General features: G+C 43.6%; 1 protein-coding gene across 4 annotated transcripts in view; it reads right to left on the bottom strand.

Annotated features, from left to right (window-relative positions):
* epha3 (eph receptor A3) overlaps positions 1-16,836 on the bottom strand; it is a 143,337-nt gene that overhangs the window by 32,067 nt on the left and 94,434 nt on the right. For all 4 annotated transcript variants that reach the window (XM_054746487.2, XM_054746488.2, XM_015965542.3 and 1 more), the window contains exons 5-6: positions 14,732-15,091; positions 3,632-3,756 (exon numbers count right to left, since the gene is read on the bottom strand). In XM_054746487.2, coding sequence (XP_054602462.1) covers positions 3,632-3,756; positions 14,732-15,091 — 485 coding nt within the window. The remainder of the gene's footprint in view (positions 1-3,631; positions 3,757-14,731; positions 15,092-16,836) is intronic.

The raw sequence follows: 16,836 nt of genomic DNA, 5'->3' as shown, positions 1-16,836 counted from the left end.
TTGTGTCACGCCTTCTTAGGGTTCTGCAACCCCCCAAGGCGCTTCACAACACACGCTGGTGAGGACGAGCTACGACCTAGCGAGGCCTGCAGAACGCTGACGACACCGTTCCCTCCGACCACCACCAGCAGGCAAGGCGGGTTAAGTGTCTTGCTCAAGGACACAACAGCAGCATTCTCTGTTGGGAGCCGGGATTGAACCTGCAACCTTCCGATTACTGGACCACCCGCTCCTCCTGAGCTGCTGCCATCCCTATAACCTTTTATCAGAGGTCCTGAAGTTGACCGTTTCTGTTGTGACATCGGTGCTTTCTGGGCGTCGATCCTGAGCATGCTAGTGCAAGGCAGCTTCTCATTTCACACACACAAGCAATTCAACTTGATTTTCAGGTGCAAGAGAATAATGAAAACATTAAAGAGCAAGTCACCCATGACCAGATTCTTACTCAACTCCCACTTCCTGTTTGAAAAATGTAACAAATGCTGTTGCCTAGCAGACCGAGAGGGTGGAGCCGCTAACAAATACACACACACACACACACACGGCATTGTGACATCATAATGTACCATCTAACGTCATTGTGTACCTCTTAGCCAATAGCGATGGCAGATTTAAATTCAACTGCAGTGCAGAGTTTTTACCTGACAACGGCACAACACTGACAGTTTTAGGCAGAAAATTACAATTTTAACTAAAATGCACTAAAGTGCAAAACTATTGACTACACGTGTCTGCAGCACGATTAGACACGCATTTATATAGTTTATCAGAAAAAAAAGGTCGATTTGGGGGTGACTTGCTCTTTAAACAGCAGATTATTAAATCACATGTAAGATAAACAAATTAGAGGCCGACACGATATAGGTTTTTAAGGCCAATATCTAAATTAAATTAAATTAGATTAAATTAAAAAATACTTTATTAATCCCAGAGGGAAACTGGTTAGTTGGAAAGCTGATTATTAAGGTAATATATATGTAAGTTTTAGCACCTAAACCGTTTATTTTCTTATTTTTAACTCAAATTTTTCATCTTTCATCTGTTTACAAAATTTTATAATTTTATGACTTTATTTTTTCTGAGGTTAATCTAATTCCGTGTTGAGATCATTTGATTTTATGACTGTTTTATGTTGTTTTGAACATGCGAAGCACTTTGTGATTCTGTGTCTGTGAGATAAAATGTACTTACTGTTTACTTACACATGGACCGTGAAAGACAACTGAACATCACTGTGTGCAATAGAATAAGTCAATAAAGCTCTCATATTTATTGAACTTCCATTATAAAACAAACTGTAAACATCAAATAAAACAGTGTGTTGGGGTCCTTCAGGTTCTTTCTTCAGTCTAGAAGTGGTGGCAGTTGGCCACACAGGTGCCTGATTTTTTAAAATCTTTTAAAAATAATTTCGGCCGATAGAGATTATTTAGGTTATCGGCCGGCCTCTAACACAAATAAAACTAGATGTAAAAATGACTTTAACCTGTTTAATCCGAACACCCCCCCATTTGGGGCCTCTACAGCTTCATGTCCCAGACATCTGCAACTGTCCACGTTCTCCAAACACGACTAAAACCTCAGTCAAACAGCCCAGAGGGGAAACACGGCCGTTTTAAATTGTAATAAATTAAGATACCATGACATTTGGACTTTATTTTAGAAGAGCATCTGACCTTCACTGGTGTCTGCTGAAAAAAAACTCTTGAACAAAGGGTTAGGGCACTTTCACACAGGGCAGCTCTTCTAAAATAAAGTTCAGGTATTAGTTTATCTTAAAGTATCACAAACCAAAAACTGCTTTGTTTACAATCTAAACTGCTTTGATTGTAGCCGTGCTCGGGGAATGCAAACTATCACCGACACCTGGGACATGAAACTCCAAACTGGGAGGCGCCAGGGCCCAAAGAAAAAAGGCCTAGGGCCTAAAGGGTTAAACTAAGTAAGACTCGGGGCTCGTAGTGTGTTCGTCTGCCACAAGAACAAAGACCTCTGCGCAGGAAAACCACCAGTTTTGGTAAAGCTGTAATTCTTACCGTGTGAGCATCAGAGGAAAGACTTAGAAAGAAGGCATGTCTGATAATATCGGCTGATATCAGCATTGAAACGCAACATCTGAAATTATCTTCATCTGTTTTTACTCTTTTAATAATGCAGCGTTTAGATACCATGCACATAATAATAAACACCAAACTCTCCAACAACTTCCCCTCCCACACAAAATGTCTAAGTTTAACAGATCCGAGGCAAAGGTTTGAGATGTTTCTGCATGTTTGCCACAACTGTCATGACACGCTCCTGTTGACTCTTCCTCACTACCTTTTCTACAGGCTGCTGTTTCTACCAGGTCTGTCTTCCTTCACAGTTTTTATTTAAATATGTTCCTTTCTCCCATTTTTAAAACAATATTGTTTTTTAAATTATTTATTTTTTGTCAACATTTTTATCTTGAGAGAAGAAACTATTTTTTTAATAAAGTACCTCTCAAGATAAAAATCACGGGCGCTGCACAAGAATAAAAAAAATAAAAAATAAATAAATAACAAAGAAGATAAATGATGAAAAAAAATCCATAAAATAAAAAATATATATTGTAATAAAAAAGAGGTACTATGTAAAATATTATTTCGTGTTCTTCTGCTTAAACTAAAGTAGTTGTATAAGTTTTTTGCACAGACAGTTTTAAAGTTTAATCCTTATATTACCTTTTAATTTTCTAACGTTTCTGGTGTTTGAGCACCAAAAAATGCCCTCAGGACATATAAGGGTTACGAATGAATGACAGAAGAATTGTGATGTTAGTTACCTAAAATGATTTAGTTTTTCTTTACTTCTTATGACACAGATTTTGGTATCGTTTAATGTCAATATCAGAAAGTCTGACTCAGGCTATATCTGATATTGGTTTTTTTTTTCCATCGTGTATTTATCAAACATAAAATGTATAAATATCCTTATATATATATATATAATATCTAAAATGCAGGGATGAGCCCGTGTGGACATCCAGACCTGCAGTGAACTCAGACCCCGTGTCTCTCATTAAAGCAGAGATCAGAGTTCACAAAGAAAACAGCTTCTGTCAGCCTACTAATCAAGAAATTAGAGGCCGCCGTTGGCATTCAAGCAATATGATCCGTGGCACTCATGGTCGCACACACACATGAATAGACATCAAATCAGACAGAGTGATTAAACTTGCATCCACGGCTAATTACGCCATCAAATGTCAACCTAGCACAGCGTTGGCGCTGAAAGCCGACGTAATTCGTTCTGCACTAATTTCTCTCACAGAGGAATGAGGGACGGACCCCACAGATGCCTTTACTGTCTGCCATAAAACTTGTCTCCATTAAGGAGCTAACTGCAGAGGAAACAGCGTGAGGGAAACAGGAGATATTAGGAGGGATGAGAGGGAGTGTGTATGGAAGAATGGTGGTGGAAAGGTTATAAATAATGTAATAACGTGATGCCATATCTGAGGATAAAACTTAACAAAAACAAGAGTTTTAATAATGTTGTAGTATCCTCACATCTCAGGGTGAATCCGGATGATTCCTTCACATGTGTCCTACATGAAGCTGTTGAAGTACTCATAGTAAAGCTGGGAAATTCTATATTCTACACCAACCTTTTCGTAGTATTTTATCTCATAGTCCAGAATTATCCCGTTGGGTCTTTCTGGTTGCTGCCAGGAAAGGGAGACACTGTTTCGGGAAGTCTTCTCTTTGCGGATCACCGTTACTTGAGAGGGAGCTGGTCAGGAAACACAGGAGAGAGAGAGAGAGAGAGAGAGAGAGAGAGAGAGAGAGAGAAAGTTGCGTTAAAGTAAAGTTTCAGTGGAAATTCAGCCCAGCTTTGAATTCTGGACATTGTTGTCCAACATTCCCGCCTTTTGGGGCCACATTCCAGTGTGTGGATCGGGGCTGAGAGCGGAACAGGACAGTATACGTAACTTATGAAAAACAACATACCAAAATAAAAATCCAGCCACTTTTTGCCCCAAATGAAACTATTATTAACATTTTTAGACGACTTTTGAGAAACTTCTGTCCTACGATGTTTCCTACTTTGACGTTAATTTCAGTTCCTTCTCTTGGACCACGTCGTTGAAGGAATGATTTCCCTCTTTAAACCTTTTATTGTCTGCTCCCCTTTTCTTTTGGTTTGTTGTTTTCTCCTTTTGCCAGTTTTCGTTGCCAGTCCATCGCCCATGCATGGCCTTGCCTCGGGCAGTTCACATGGTCCCAGCGCACTAATTCAGCACATCTCTCCTTCCATCAAGCCCTGCTCTCCTTCTTCAGTTCGCTCCTCGCTCCCTTTCTCATTTCCCTGTTTTACTGCTCTCTAATTGCCAGGCAGCTTCGGGGCCAGCTCAGCGTCTGAGGCATCGACTTATAATTTTATTAGACCACAGGAAAAAACATGTTTGTCTTTGAAATATTCTAGCCTCTCTTGATTATGATTATACGGCCGCAGAAAGCATCTGAGTGTGCGTACGCAGACTTGTGTGCATTTCCGCGGGAAGTTATTTTTTCTCCTGTAATGAATCCAGATGGGGAGAATCTGTTTCTGTACCCCCTCTAACTCCTCACCCCCTCTCTCCTCGGCTCTGACAGTGGGGTGAGGCGGTGCTTTTTATTGGCTCGCTGGTTTATGGTGGTAATGATTTACTGAGTCTGGGCTGCTTGGAGGCAGCTTCGAGTTCCTCCCTCCCTGTTTTCTTCTCCTATCTTTCTCTGCGAGTCTATCGCCAAGCACTTCATTTGCTGTCAGTCTGTTTCTGTGTGAGTTATAAGTGTAAAACTGACACCAGTCCCCATGTGCCACTCGCGATGCAGCTGTTTAAAGAGACTTACGGCAAACGACACCAAGCTGCTGGAAGTGACGTGATTACATTATTAAACAGCTCAGTAAATAAAAACATGACCCAAATGAAGGTGAAACAAAACCTAAACCCTCTCTTAGACAACCACATCGTAGCGTCTAAAACCCCCTCGGTGAAGTTCAGCTGCAGTTGCATCTTCAGCAGCTCTGCACATGTGGATCACACTCAGTGTGTTAGCATAGCTGTGACTGCGAGTGGAGGGCAAAGGAGGCGAGGGGAGGAGGACTATCTGACAGCACCTTGACAGCCCAGCCAGGACGCAGCGCGCTCCTTCCCAGGGAAACACTTAATCCAGCTTTTAACAGCTCTGGCATCTGTGTGTGTGTGTGTGTGTGTGTGTGTGTGTGTGTGTGTGTGTGTGTGTGTGTGTGTGTGTGTGTGTGTGTGTGTGTGTGTGTGTGTGTGTGTGTGTGTGTGTGTGTGTGTGTGTGTGTGTGTGTGTGTGTGTGTGTGGACGGGTGGGGCTGGGGCACTGACATACCTAATCCTTGTAAACTCTGAGGGCTGATGGAGGGTGTGCAGCTGGAAGCTGGGATATTTGTTAGAGAGCAAAGGGACTGTGTGTGTGTGTGTGGCATGTTAAGGTGTGTGTTCTGTGTTTAGACGTGTGTGCTTGCTGATCAGTTATACAAGATCTCTTCCTTCTGATCACTCAAAGACGTGTTTCCGTATTCTCGTCACACACCGACCTCTTAGCACTGATGAGCCTTCTGCAAATCTAATATATATTCAGATTGTAGAGAATCCCCTCGACTAACAACTCGGATTATTCCACGACACTCGCGCTTTGCTGGACTGTCTTATCTTTCTCATTCGGATTGTCTTCTCGATATCACTTTTTAATTCCCTCTGACCTTTATCCTTAATGCAATAAACCCTTTTGTCATTTCTTTCCTTAAGTTGAACCGTATGTGCACTCATGTGAAACACACACACACACACACACACACACACAATCCCACTTTCACATTTCAAAGCCTTAAAGGGGGCCGTGTATTTCACTTGTCAGTTGTAATAAAGCCCAGCTGTGACGACGCGGAGCGAACAATAGCAGATATGGATCTGTGCAGACATTCTTTCACGTTTGTGTTCTGTTGCATCTGTTGGACGTCTAGATGTTGGTCTTCCATGAATGTCAAATAAAACAATATGAATATATAAACCAGTACATCAGAGGGACTTTAGCACAACATAAAAATAAACACATGAAGCAAATGCAATAAATCAGGAATTAGTCATCTGCATATGTATTTGAGTCTTAGCTTGCCCGAAACACTTCTTTATTTTTGTGAACTCAGAACTATTTATTTGAATTATTACTAGTAAAGAAGCCTCTGGTGTTCATGCACACTCCCATTAGTCCTGGCACATGAACGCTCATATAACAAACAGGAATTCTACATATTAGGCTTCAAGTAACACTGATCACTCATTAACATGTTCCATTTCCCCATGTGCCCACCATCATCATCAGCGCGATAGCTGGGCTGCGCTGTGTGCCACCCTGTGAGTGAAGCTCATCTGTTTGTTTTGGGCCAAAAACTTTCCAAGTGCCAAATCTAAATTTAAGGCTAGGGCTAGGAGGGAAAATACCATTAGGAGTAATGTAGAAAGGTATAAATACAGGGAGACAGGCTAGTGGCTTGGCTGTATGGGACAGGTCGAAGGAAAGGGTTGGTGTCCAATCAAAGGGACAGGAAGAAAAATACCAGAGAGAAACAGAAATACTGAGAGGAAAATTGCTGAACTATTGACACTGAATACAAAGGCCAACTGTGTAGGAGAAGAATGATGGGGAGGGGGAAGGAAACTTAAGTTAATGAACTATGGCTAGACCTTTGTGCATTCCTTGCTCCAGTCAGGGATTTCTGAGGTTTGGGCACTTTAAACTGCAGCTAGATTTATCTTAGCCTTGTATTTCATATCACGGGTTCCCTTTGCCTCTTTATTCTTCTAAGAACTAGATGTGAGGAAAGATTTGCACAAAAGGATTGATGGGAGTTTTAGGAGGCCATCCTCACATTAAGGGAGTCTGTTAAAAGGAAGAGATATTTATTTTGCAAAGGAGGAAGACATGTGATCCTGGTTGTTAAACAAGAGGGCACTGATCTGGGATCAGCTGGTAAACATCCAACGTTATAGTCATACACAACAGCGGCTGTTATTACACGATAAGAACCATAAAGGTTGAGCCTTCATCTTTTAAATCTACACTGGTTAGTTGCTATATGTTGTAAAAAAATATTTCCTACTTAGGTAATTTGAGATCTTCAGCTACTTAGTTTAAGGGTTTAAGCCCTAGGCTGGTCCTCGGGGAACACTGTTCTGCAGAGTTCCCTGATGTAATTCACCTGATTTAGGCGTCATCTTAGAGAAAAGTGTATTAGAGGTAAGAAAATATTCTTGTTTATTTATTTATTTGACTGAATGTTTAAATTGTGTGTCTGGAGCCACAAAACATTAACAGTCATAAGAATGACCTGAATTTTGACAGTCAGTGTTTAAACTTTGGATAATTTGGCTGGAGTTGTCTGATCCATTAAACATTGATGTTTTCTGCATCTATGAAGTCTCCTTTGTTTCTCTGCCTCCAAATTCTAATATTTCAACACATACAGGTCCTTCTCAAAAATTGCATATTGTGATAAAGTTCATTATTGTCTGTAAGGTACTGATGAACATTAGATTTTCATATATATTAGATTCATTACACACAACTGAAGTAGTTCAAGCCTTTTATTGTTTCTAATATTGATGATTTGGGCATACAGCTCATGAAAAACCAAAACTCCTATCTCAATAAATTAGCGTATTTCATCCGACCAATACAAGAAAAGTGTTTTTAATACAAAAAAAGTCAACCTTCAAATAATTATGTTCAGTTATGCACTCAGTACTTGGTCGGGAATCCTTTAGCAGAAATGACTGCTTCAATGCGGCGTGGCATGGATGCAATCAGCCTGTGGCACTGCTGAGGTGTTATGGAGGCCCAGGATGCTTCGATAGCGGCCTTAAGCTCATCCAGAGTGTTGGGTCTTGCGTCTCTCAACTTTCTCTTCACAATATCCCACAGATTCTCTACGGGGTTCAGGTCAGGAGAGTTGGCAAGCCAATTGAGCACAGTAACACCATGGTCAGTAAACCATTTACCAGTGGTTGTGGCACTGTGAGCAGGTGCCAGGTCGTGCTGAAAAATGAAATCTTCATCTCCATAAAGCTTTTCAGCAGATGGAAGCATGAAGTGCTCCAAAATCTCCTGATAGCTAGCTGCATTGACCCTGCCCTTGATAAAACACAGTGGACCAACACCAGCAGCTGACATGGCACCCCAGACCATCACTGACTGTGGGTACTTGACACTGGACTTCAGGCATGTTGGTATTTCCCTCTGCCCAGTCTTCCTCCAGACTCCGGCACCTTGATTTCCAAATGACATGCTAAATTTATTTCATCCGAAAAAGTACTTTGGACCACTGAGCAACAGTCCAGCGCTGCTTCTCTGTAGCCCAGGTCAGGTCAGGCGCTTCTGCCGCTGTTTCTGGTTCAAAAGTGGCTTGACCAGGGGAATGCGGCATCTGCAGCCCATTTCCTGCACACGCCTGTACACGGTGGCTCTGGATGTTTCTACTCCAGACTCAGTCCACTGCTTCCGCAGGTCCCCCAAGGTCTGGAATCGGTCCTTCTCCACAATCTTCCTCAGGGTCCGGTCACCTCTTCTCGTTGTGCAGCGTTTTCTGCCACACTTGTTCCTTCCCAAAGACTTCCCACTGAGGTGCCTTGATACAGCACTCTGGGAACAGCCTATTTGTTCAGAAATTTCTTTCTGTGTCTTAACCTCTTGCTTGAGGGTGTCAATGATGGCCTTCTGGACAGCAGTCAGGTCGGCAGTCTTACCCATGATTGTGGTTTTGACTAATGAACCAGGCTGAGAGTTTTTAAAAGCCTCAGGAATCTTTTGCAGGTGTTTAGAGTTAATTAGTGGATTCAGATGATTAGGTTAATAGCTCGTTTAGAGAACCTTTTCATGATATGCTAATTTTTTGAGATAGGAACTTTGGGTTTTCATGAGCTGTATGCCAAAATCATGAATATTAGAAACAATAAAAGGCTTGAATTACTTCAGTTGTCAATCCATTCATCCATCCATTTTCATCCGCTTATCTGGAGTCGGGTCGCTGGGGAAGTAGCCTAAGGCGAGAAGCCCAGACTTCCCTCTCCCCAGCCACTTGGGCCAGCTCCTCTGGGGGAATCCAAAGGCGTTCCATGGCCAGGTGAGAGACATAGTCCCTCCACGGTGTCCTGGGTCTACCTTTAGGTCTCTTCCCGGTTGGATGTGCCCGGAAAACCTCACCAGGGAGGCGTCCAGGAGGCATCCTGACCAGATGCCCGAGCCACCTCAACTGGCTCCTCTCGATGTGGAGGAGCAGGGGGTCTACTCCGAGCCCCTCCCGAATGACAGAGCTTCTCACCCTATCTCTAAGTGAGAGCCCATCTACCCTTCGGAGAAAACTCATTTTGGCCCCTTGTATCCGTGATCTCGGTCTTTTGGTCACTACCCAAAGCTCATGGCCATAGGTGAGGGTAGGAATGTAGATTGACCGGTAAATCGAGAGCTTCGCCTTCTGACTCAGCTCTCTCTTTACCACAACAGGCCGGTACAACGCCAGCATCACTGCCGATGCAGCACCAATCCACCTATCGATCTCACGCTCCAGTTTTCCCTCACTCATGAACAAGACCCCGAGATACTTAAACTCCTCCACTTGGGGCAGGACCTCATCCCTGACCCGAAGAAGGCATTCTACACTTTTCCAAATCAAGACCATGGTCTCAGATTTAGAGGAGGTGATTCTCATCCCAGCTGCTTCACACTCGGCTGCGAACCACTCCAGCGAATGCTTAAAATCACATTCTGATGAAGCCAACAGGACCACATCATCTGCAAAAAGTAGAGACCTGATCCTCAGGCCACCAAAACGGATGCCCTCCACACCTTGGCTGCACCTAGAAATCCTGTCCATAAAGGTTATGAACAGAATCGGTGACAAAGGGCAGCCTTGGCGGAGTCCAACTCTCACTGGGAATGAGCCTGACTTACTGCCACCAATGTGGACCAAGCTCTGACACTGGTCATACAGGGACCTAACAGCCCGTATCAGAGGGCCTGGTACCCCATACTCCCGGAGTAACCCCCACAAGGCCCCCCGACGGGCGCGGTCAAACACCTTCTCCAAATCCACAAAACACATGTAGACTGGTTGGGCAAATTCCCACGCACCCTCCAGGATCCCCCTAAGGGTATAGAGCTGGTCCAGTGTTCCACAGCAAGGACGAAAACCACATTGCTCTTCCTGAATCTGAGGTTCAACAATCCGACGGACCCTCCTCTCCAGAACCTCTGAAAAGACCTTACCAGGAAGGCTCAGGAGTGTGATCCCCCTGTAGATGGAACACACCTTGCGGTCCCCCTTTTTAAATAAGGGGACCACCACCCTGGTATGCCAGTCCAGTGGGACTGCCCCCGATGTCCACGTGATATTGCAGAGCCGTGTCAACCAACACAGCCCCACAACATCCAGAGCCTTAAGGAACTCTGGGCGGATCTCATCCACCCCCGGAGCCTTACCACAGAGGAGCTTTTTAACCACCTCAGTGACCTCAGCACCAGAGATTTGAGAGGCCAACCCAAAGTCCCCAGACTCTGCTTCCTCACTGGAAGACGTGTCGGTGGGATTGAGGAGGTCTTCAAAGTATTCTGCCCACCGATCCACAACGTCCTAAGTAGAGGTCAGCAGCACACCGTCCCCACTATAGATAGTATTGGTAGCGCACTGCTTTCTCCCCCCGGTGGGGATGGTGAACCAGAATCTCCTCAAAGCCGTACGGAAGTCTTGCTCCATGGTCTCACCAAACTCCTCCCATGCCCGGGTTTTTGCCTTGGCGACCACCCGAGCCACGTTCTGCTTGGACTGCCGGTACCCGTCCGCTGTCTCTGGAGTCCCACAGACCAAAAAGACCTGACAGGACTCTTTCTTCAGCTTGACAGCATGCCTAACCGCCGGTGTCCACCAGCAGGTTCGAGGGTTGCCACCACGACAGGCACCGACGATCCTGCGACCACAGCTACGGTCGGCCGCCTCAACAATGGAGGCACGTAACAGGGTCCATTCAGACTCAATGTCCCCCGCCTACCCCGGAAAATATTGTAAGTTCTGTCAGAGGTGGGAATTGAAGCTCCTTCTGAATGGAGACTCTGCCAGACGTTCCCAGCAGACCCTCATGATACGTTTGGGCCTGCCTGGTTGGACCGCCATCCTCCCCCACCATCTAGCCAACTCACCACCAGGTAGTGGTCAGTTGAAAGCTCCGCCCCTCTCTTTATCCGAGTGTCCAAGACATGCGGCCGCAGGTCAGATGAAACAACAACAAAGTCGATCATCGAGCTGCGGCCTAAGATATCCTGGTGCCAAGAGCACATATGGACACTTTTATGTCTGAACATGGTGTTCATTATGGACAATCCATGACTGGCACAGAAGTCCAATAACAAAACACCACTCGAATTCAGATCGGGGGGCCATTCTTCCCAACCACACCTCTCTAGGTCTCACGGTCATTGCCCACGTGAGCGTTAAAGTCTCCCAGCAGAACGAGGGAGTCACCGGAAGGAGCGCTTTCCAGCACCCCCTCCAAGGTCTCCAAAAAGGGTGGGTAGTCTGAACTGTAGTTTGGTGCATAAGCACAGACCACAGTCAGAGCCCTTCCCCCCCACACGTAGGTGGAGGGAGGCTACCCTCTCATTCACTGCTCGGCGCCTCTCAGTGGGAGCAACTCCAGAGTGGTAGAAAGTCCAACCCCTCTCATGGAAACTGGTTCCAGAGCCAGAGCCATGCGTCGGAACCTCTCAACCTCACACACTAACTCAGGCTCCTTCCCCACCAGAGAGATGACATTCCATGTGCCAAGAGCCAGCTTCTGTAGCTGAGGATCAGACTGCCAAGGTCCCCACCCTTGACAACCACCCGTCACACACTGCACCCGACCCCTTTTGCCCCTCCCACGAGTGGTGAGCCCATGGGAAGGGGGATCCACATTTCCTCTTCGGGCTGTGCCTGGCCGGGCTCCATGGGTGAAAGCCCGGCCACCAGGTGCTCGCCAACCTGTCCCACCTCCAGGCCTTGCTCCAGAGGGGGGCCCCAGTGACCCACGTCCGGGCAAGGGAACATGGTTTCCATTTATATAGTTCATCATAAGAGGTCTTCGGGCAGCTCTTTGTCTGATCCCTCACCTAGGACCTGTTTGCCATGGGTGACCCTACCAGAGGCAGAAAGCCTCTGACAACTTAGCTCCTAGGATCACTGACACACTCAAACCCCTCCACCACGGTAAGGTGGCAGCCCAGTTGTGTGTAATGAATGTAATACATATGAAAGTCTAATGTTTATCAGTACATTACAGACAATAATGAACTTCATCACAATATGCTAATTGTTTTAGAAGGACCTGTATGTGTTTCATTTTGAGGGGTGCTGAAAGACCCCATATTCAATAGGGAGCCTAAGGCACTTCCGCATCATGGGTCCCTGGAAGAACAAAAAATGAATGCAAGTCAACGGGGCAAAAACTGTATCAGCTTGTAAAGGTTAGAAATTAGCATGACTACAAACGAGAAATCCGCACACAGGGACCCTACGTGTCCTCCCTTTCCAGTCTGCTCATGGGTCCCCGGAAGAACGAAAAAATTAATGCAAGCCAACGGGGCTAAAAACGCTATTTTCTAATCCGCTTTGCCTTACGCCCTTGATCACACGTGTTGTACTGAAATTTAAATGAAAAGTAATGATTTGTGTTTCGACTACGCCAGTAATGTACTTTGAGATTTGTCAGCTTGTCAAAGTTTTTAATTAGCATGACTACACACCAGAAATCAGCACGTTGCATATGTGACGTCACCACAAATTCTCCTCTCCCCTAGAGTAGCTGCTACTTACCACATGACCAGATTGTTGGTGGTTTTTGTCCTCCTGTGGAAAGTTTGCTGGCCTTACTGCCATTTTCCCTCAGTTTTCTCCGTGTCTGGTTCAATGACGTCACTTTCGTGATGCACATTTGTAGTCCTGGACTTATTTTCACACAAAACCTAAAATATCGTTCCCCTCGTTCGAAAATAAGCATGTTCTTGGTATAAAAATGCTTCTTTAAAATTCATGGACATCATATGTGAAATCCATGGAACATGACAAGCAGAATTAGAAAATAGTGTTTTTAGCCCCGTGACTTGCACTCTTTTTTTTTTGTTCTTCTGGGGACCCATGGTGCAGAAGTGACTTAGGCTCCCTATCTCAGAGCCCTTTTTACCACGCTAGTAAAATATATATAAAAAAAAAAAAACAGTACATGGAGTAAATGCTATATTTTAGCAAGAAAAAACAGCAAACCTCCCACACCTAAAGAATGGTTTGATCCCACTCCCCTTTCCCAGACTCGGGCTCTGAGTGCTCTGAGCACAGAGGATTCTGCCTTCCTGAGTGGCTGATCTGCTGTAGTGGTGAAAGTACCGTACCTGCCTTAAAAAAGGAAACGTGGCTCGATTTTTAACTTCTACCACTCAAGGCTTCTATAGGTCCAAACGTCTTTGTTTGTTGACTTCAAATGGTGTTTTGCTTTTTGGGACTCTGGTGGTTTGTCCTATAGCTGAAGTGGTAGCAGCTGGCTGTTTCTCCTTCTCTGATGTTACTGAGCGGAGAACCTCTCACACCAGTGGTGTTCTGGTGCTGAATACGTGAGTGGAGGACCCAGGGAAGTTGGGTGGTGGTCCAATAGTTGCTTTTGGTCTGAGACTTGTCATTGGTTTTTAGACAAATGCGAGGGAACCACTTTATTTTTTATTTTTTTTAACTCCACAATATATTTATAGCTATACTATGTAAGAATGTTAAGAGGCATAAAAAATGTGTTAGGATAGCTCGTTTTGCAGATTTGCCGTTATAGTTTTTTATCTGCCAAAGAGGTGGTTTTGCCGGCTGTTTTGAATGTCTCTTTGGTGAAGCAATGGTTGGTTCCCATTTCTAGATTTTGATTTGGGAAGGGCAATTCCAACCAATTTTTTAACTCCTGGAGCATCTTTACTGTGCTCTTCTTATAAAACTAGAACACCAAGACCCTTCAAACCTGGATTATTCCCCACCAATAGAAGAGTCCCTAAAAACATAGTTTATGGCAGGGGGACGCAACTAAATTTGTTCAAGGGCCAGAGTTGTATTTGTATTATTGTATATGTATTTATTAATATTTAAAATGGCTTTGTTTTCCATCTAAACTGACGGTAGTTTTAGTTGTTTGGAGAACATAAAACAATTATTGATGTTTGGGGCATGAATTTTGCTGCTTAACTTCAAAGTCCCCCAATTGGGGATGTTAGGGCCCAAAGTTGGGGGTCCGGGTGGAAAGCTCTGGAAGGCCGGATGTGGCCCACGGGCCACCAGTTGAGGTTCACTGGTTTATGGCTGATGAAACATTAATTGAATTTTTTTAATTGAATTAAAAACAAAGTGTTGCTTTTCTTTCACAAATGTGGAAATGAAATGGTGTTAAAATCTACATCCCAGTGAAAATAACCTTGCCTGGTGGGCAGCTCTCTGGGTGTACAGCACCCTTAAACCTCTGATAGAATCGTCCTGTTTCAAAGCAAGATGTCTTCAAGTTACTTCTATTGAGTTTGTAAAGAAAAACATTTTCTCTAAACCTACAAAAACCTGATGAAATGATGGGGCAATAGTTTTAAACTGACTTGTTTGTGCATCCACTCAGTTGTTTCCCAAAGCATTGGCTGTGACGTCTCACCTGCTTGATTGGTGGTGATGGTGACAGCGGCGTATTGTCTCATCTTAGGCGCCAGTGATGACACGCCGTTCTGCGCTTCAATCTCAAATGTGTAGTTGGTGTGGGCCAACAGGTCGCCCACCGTTACTGTAGTGTTGTGGAGGCCAGAGGCTCTTGGCAGAAAGCGAACGTTGCTTCGACACGGCTCACAGTGTTGAGTCCCGCTGCTGCTGCCGTTAGCAGCAACACCTCTGCAGCGCTTACAGACGACATTAAAGGTGATATCCCGACGTCCTCCAGTGTCCTCCGGCCAGCTCCAGTCCAGGATTACCGAGGTCTCATTGATGGAAGAGATCACGTTCCGGGGAGCTGAAGGAGGTCCTGAGAAAAGAAGGAGTTGAGATGAGGTGGAGGAGGTCATTTGATTTACTGATGGGAAAAGAGTTTCAGAGAAGGAATAAAAAAGGAAAGTGGAAAAGCATGAAAAGAGGAAAGCTGCATCACCATCAGTTAACCAGCTGACACTAGATGGAATCAAGAGACATGTGCAGTACATTAGTACATTTAGGATCAACTTTATGGATCGATGTCCTCCTAAATCATTATTTCCCTTGATCTGTTTCTATTTCAGATAACATGTCAGAGCTGTAGAATCGGTTTCCATGAACAAATGAGATTTTACTTTAAGAATGAAAGCAGCAGAGAATTTCTAAAACACATGAATATGTTTAGGAGAATGTGTTCATTTTTTACTTCAACATTTTTTTTTCAAACAACATTCGCTAATGAAATTAGTCTGTTTTACAGTAACTATTATTTTGCTCGTTTTCACATTTATAACGTTTCATCTTTTAGCAAGGCTTTAGCTGATGGGATTCAAATAAAACATGTAAAGTAAAAATGTTGCATCTCACGTGGACAGATTCATTCACGAGCTGTAACTATTAGGCATGACCACAGAGTCTCCATAAGGTGAGTCTCACTTTAACTGGGTCAGGTGATTCTGCTGCTGAAAAGCTGAACGTTGCTTTAGAGACTAAAACACGAAAAATTCAGCCTCATTTCTCAGTAATTAGAACTATTCGTCACTCATTCATCATTCCTTGAATTCTGGAATATTTCCCAGACTCAGGTGACAAGAACTTTTTACCACCGTGAATGGGGTCGATGACGGGTGTTTAATTTGACAAATGCAGCACCCACAGACCAAGACCATATTTATTTCACAAAATACCATTCAATGATTTACTCAATTTATTTATTTTCATTTAATTTATCATCTCTCTGTGCTTGAACCTATCATCATAATTAGCACCATTCAGTCATCATTATTTAAAGATAGAAAGTACAAAGTTACATTTTTTTAAATATAATTGAAAGTGAAGAAAATATCTGTCATTGGCCACAGCAAACGGGACATTTTGAGCATTCATTAAAAACTTATTTTTAAAAAATGCTGTTAAACATAAAGTTATAACAAAAGTGACTCACTCGTGTGTTTAATTTATTTTTTGCTTTATCTTAGTCTGTAAATGTATTTCAGCAGCTTGTTTCTACTTTGGTTTGCTATTGAGAAAGAAAAAAGGAGCACATCATAGCAATTTTGGTGACTAAAAGAAAAACAAACTCAAACACATAAAAGTAAAAAAAAAGTCTTATTTCAAGCATATTTTTAAAGAATAAAGCTGCTACTTATACACAGAAGACAAAGCTGTCAAACAACTCACCTAAATACTGAACAGACAAAGAAAGGAATAACACGAAGAAGGAAAAAGCCTTTCTGGATCATGTCTGGAGATAAAGCACTTTGTTTAGTTGGTTTCACTAATTTACTTCTTTCTCAAACTGCGGTCAACTCCCGTCTCAGAATCCGTTTTATGTGTTTTTGCCGAATCAGTTGAAAGGAAAAATGAAACTGGGAAATCAGATAAAGACATCTGGGAATCAGTAGGTCATCTGTGAAGAGTTTGGAATTTTACAAAAAATAAAATGAAAGCCCACATGCGATGGAAAAAAGAGACTAAAAAAACATTCTGGAAAATTCTTAAACAGCACCAACAAACCAAATGAGACAACCTTCAATTAGAGTTCTCACCTACTTAACGTTGCACGTGAAAATGTTAGAA

The sequence above is a fragment of the Nothobranchius furzeri genome, chromosome 14, assembly GCF_043380555.1.
Source record: "Nothobranchius furzeri strain GRZ-AD chromosome 14, NfurGRZ-RIMD1, whole genome shotgun sequence".
In the NCBI taxonomy this organism is placed as follows: Eukaryota; Metazoa; Chordata; class Actinopteri; order Cyprinodontiformes; family Nothobranchiidae; genus Nothobranchius; species Nothobranchius furzeri.
Note: the sequence above shows the minus strand (reverse complement) of the source record. Positions and strands in the feature narration are given on the sequence as shown.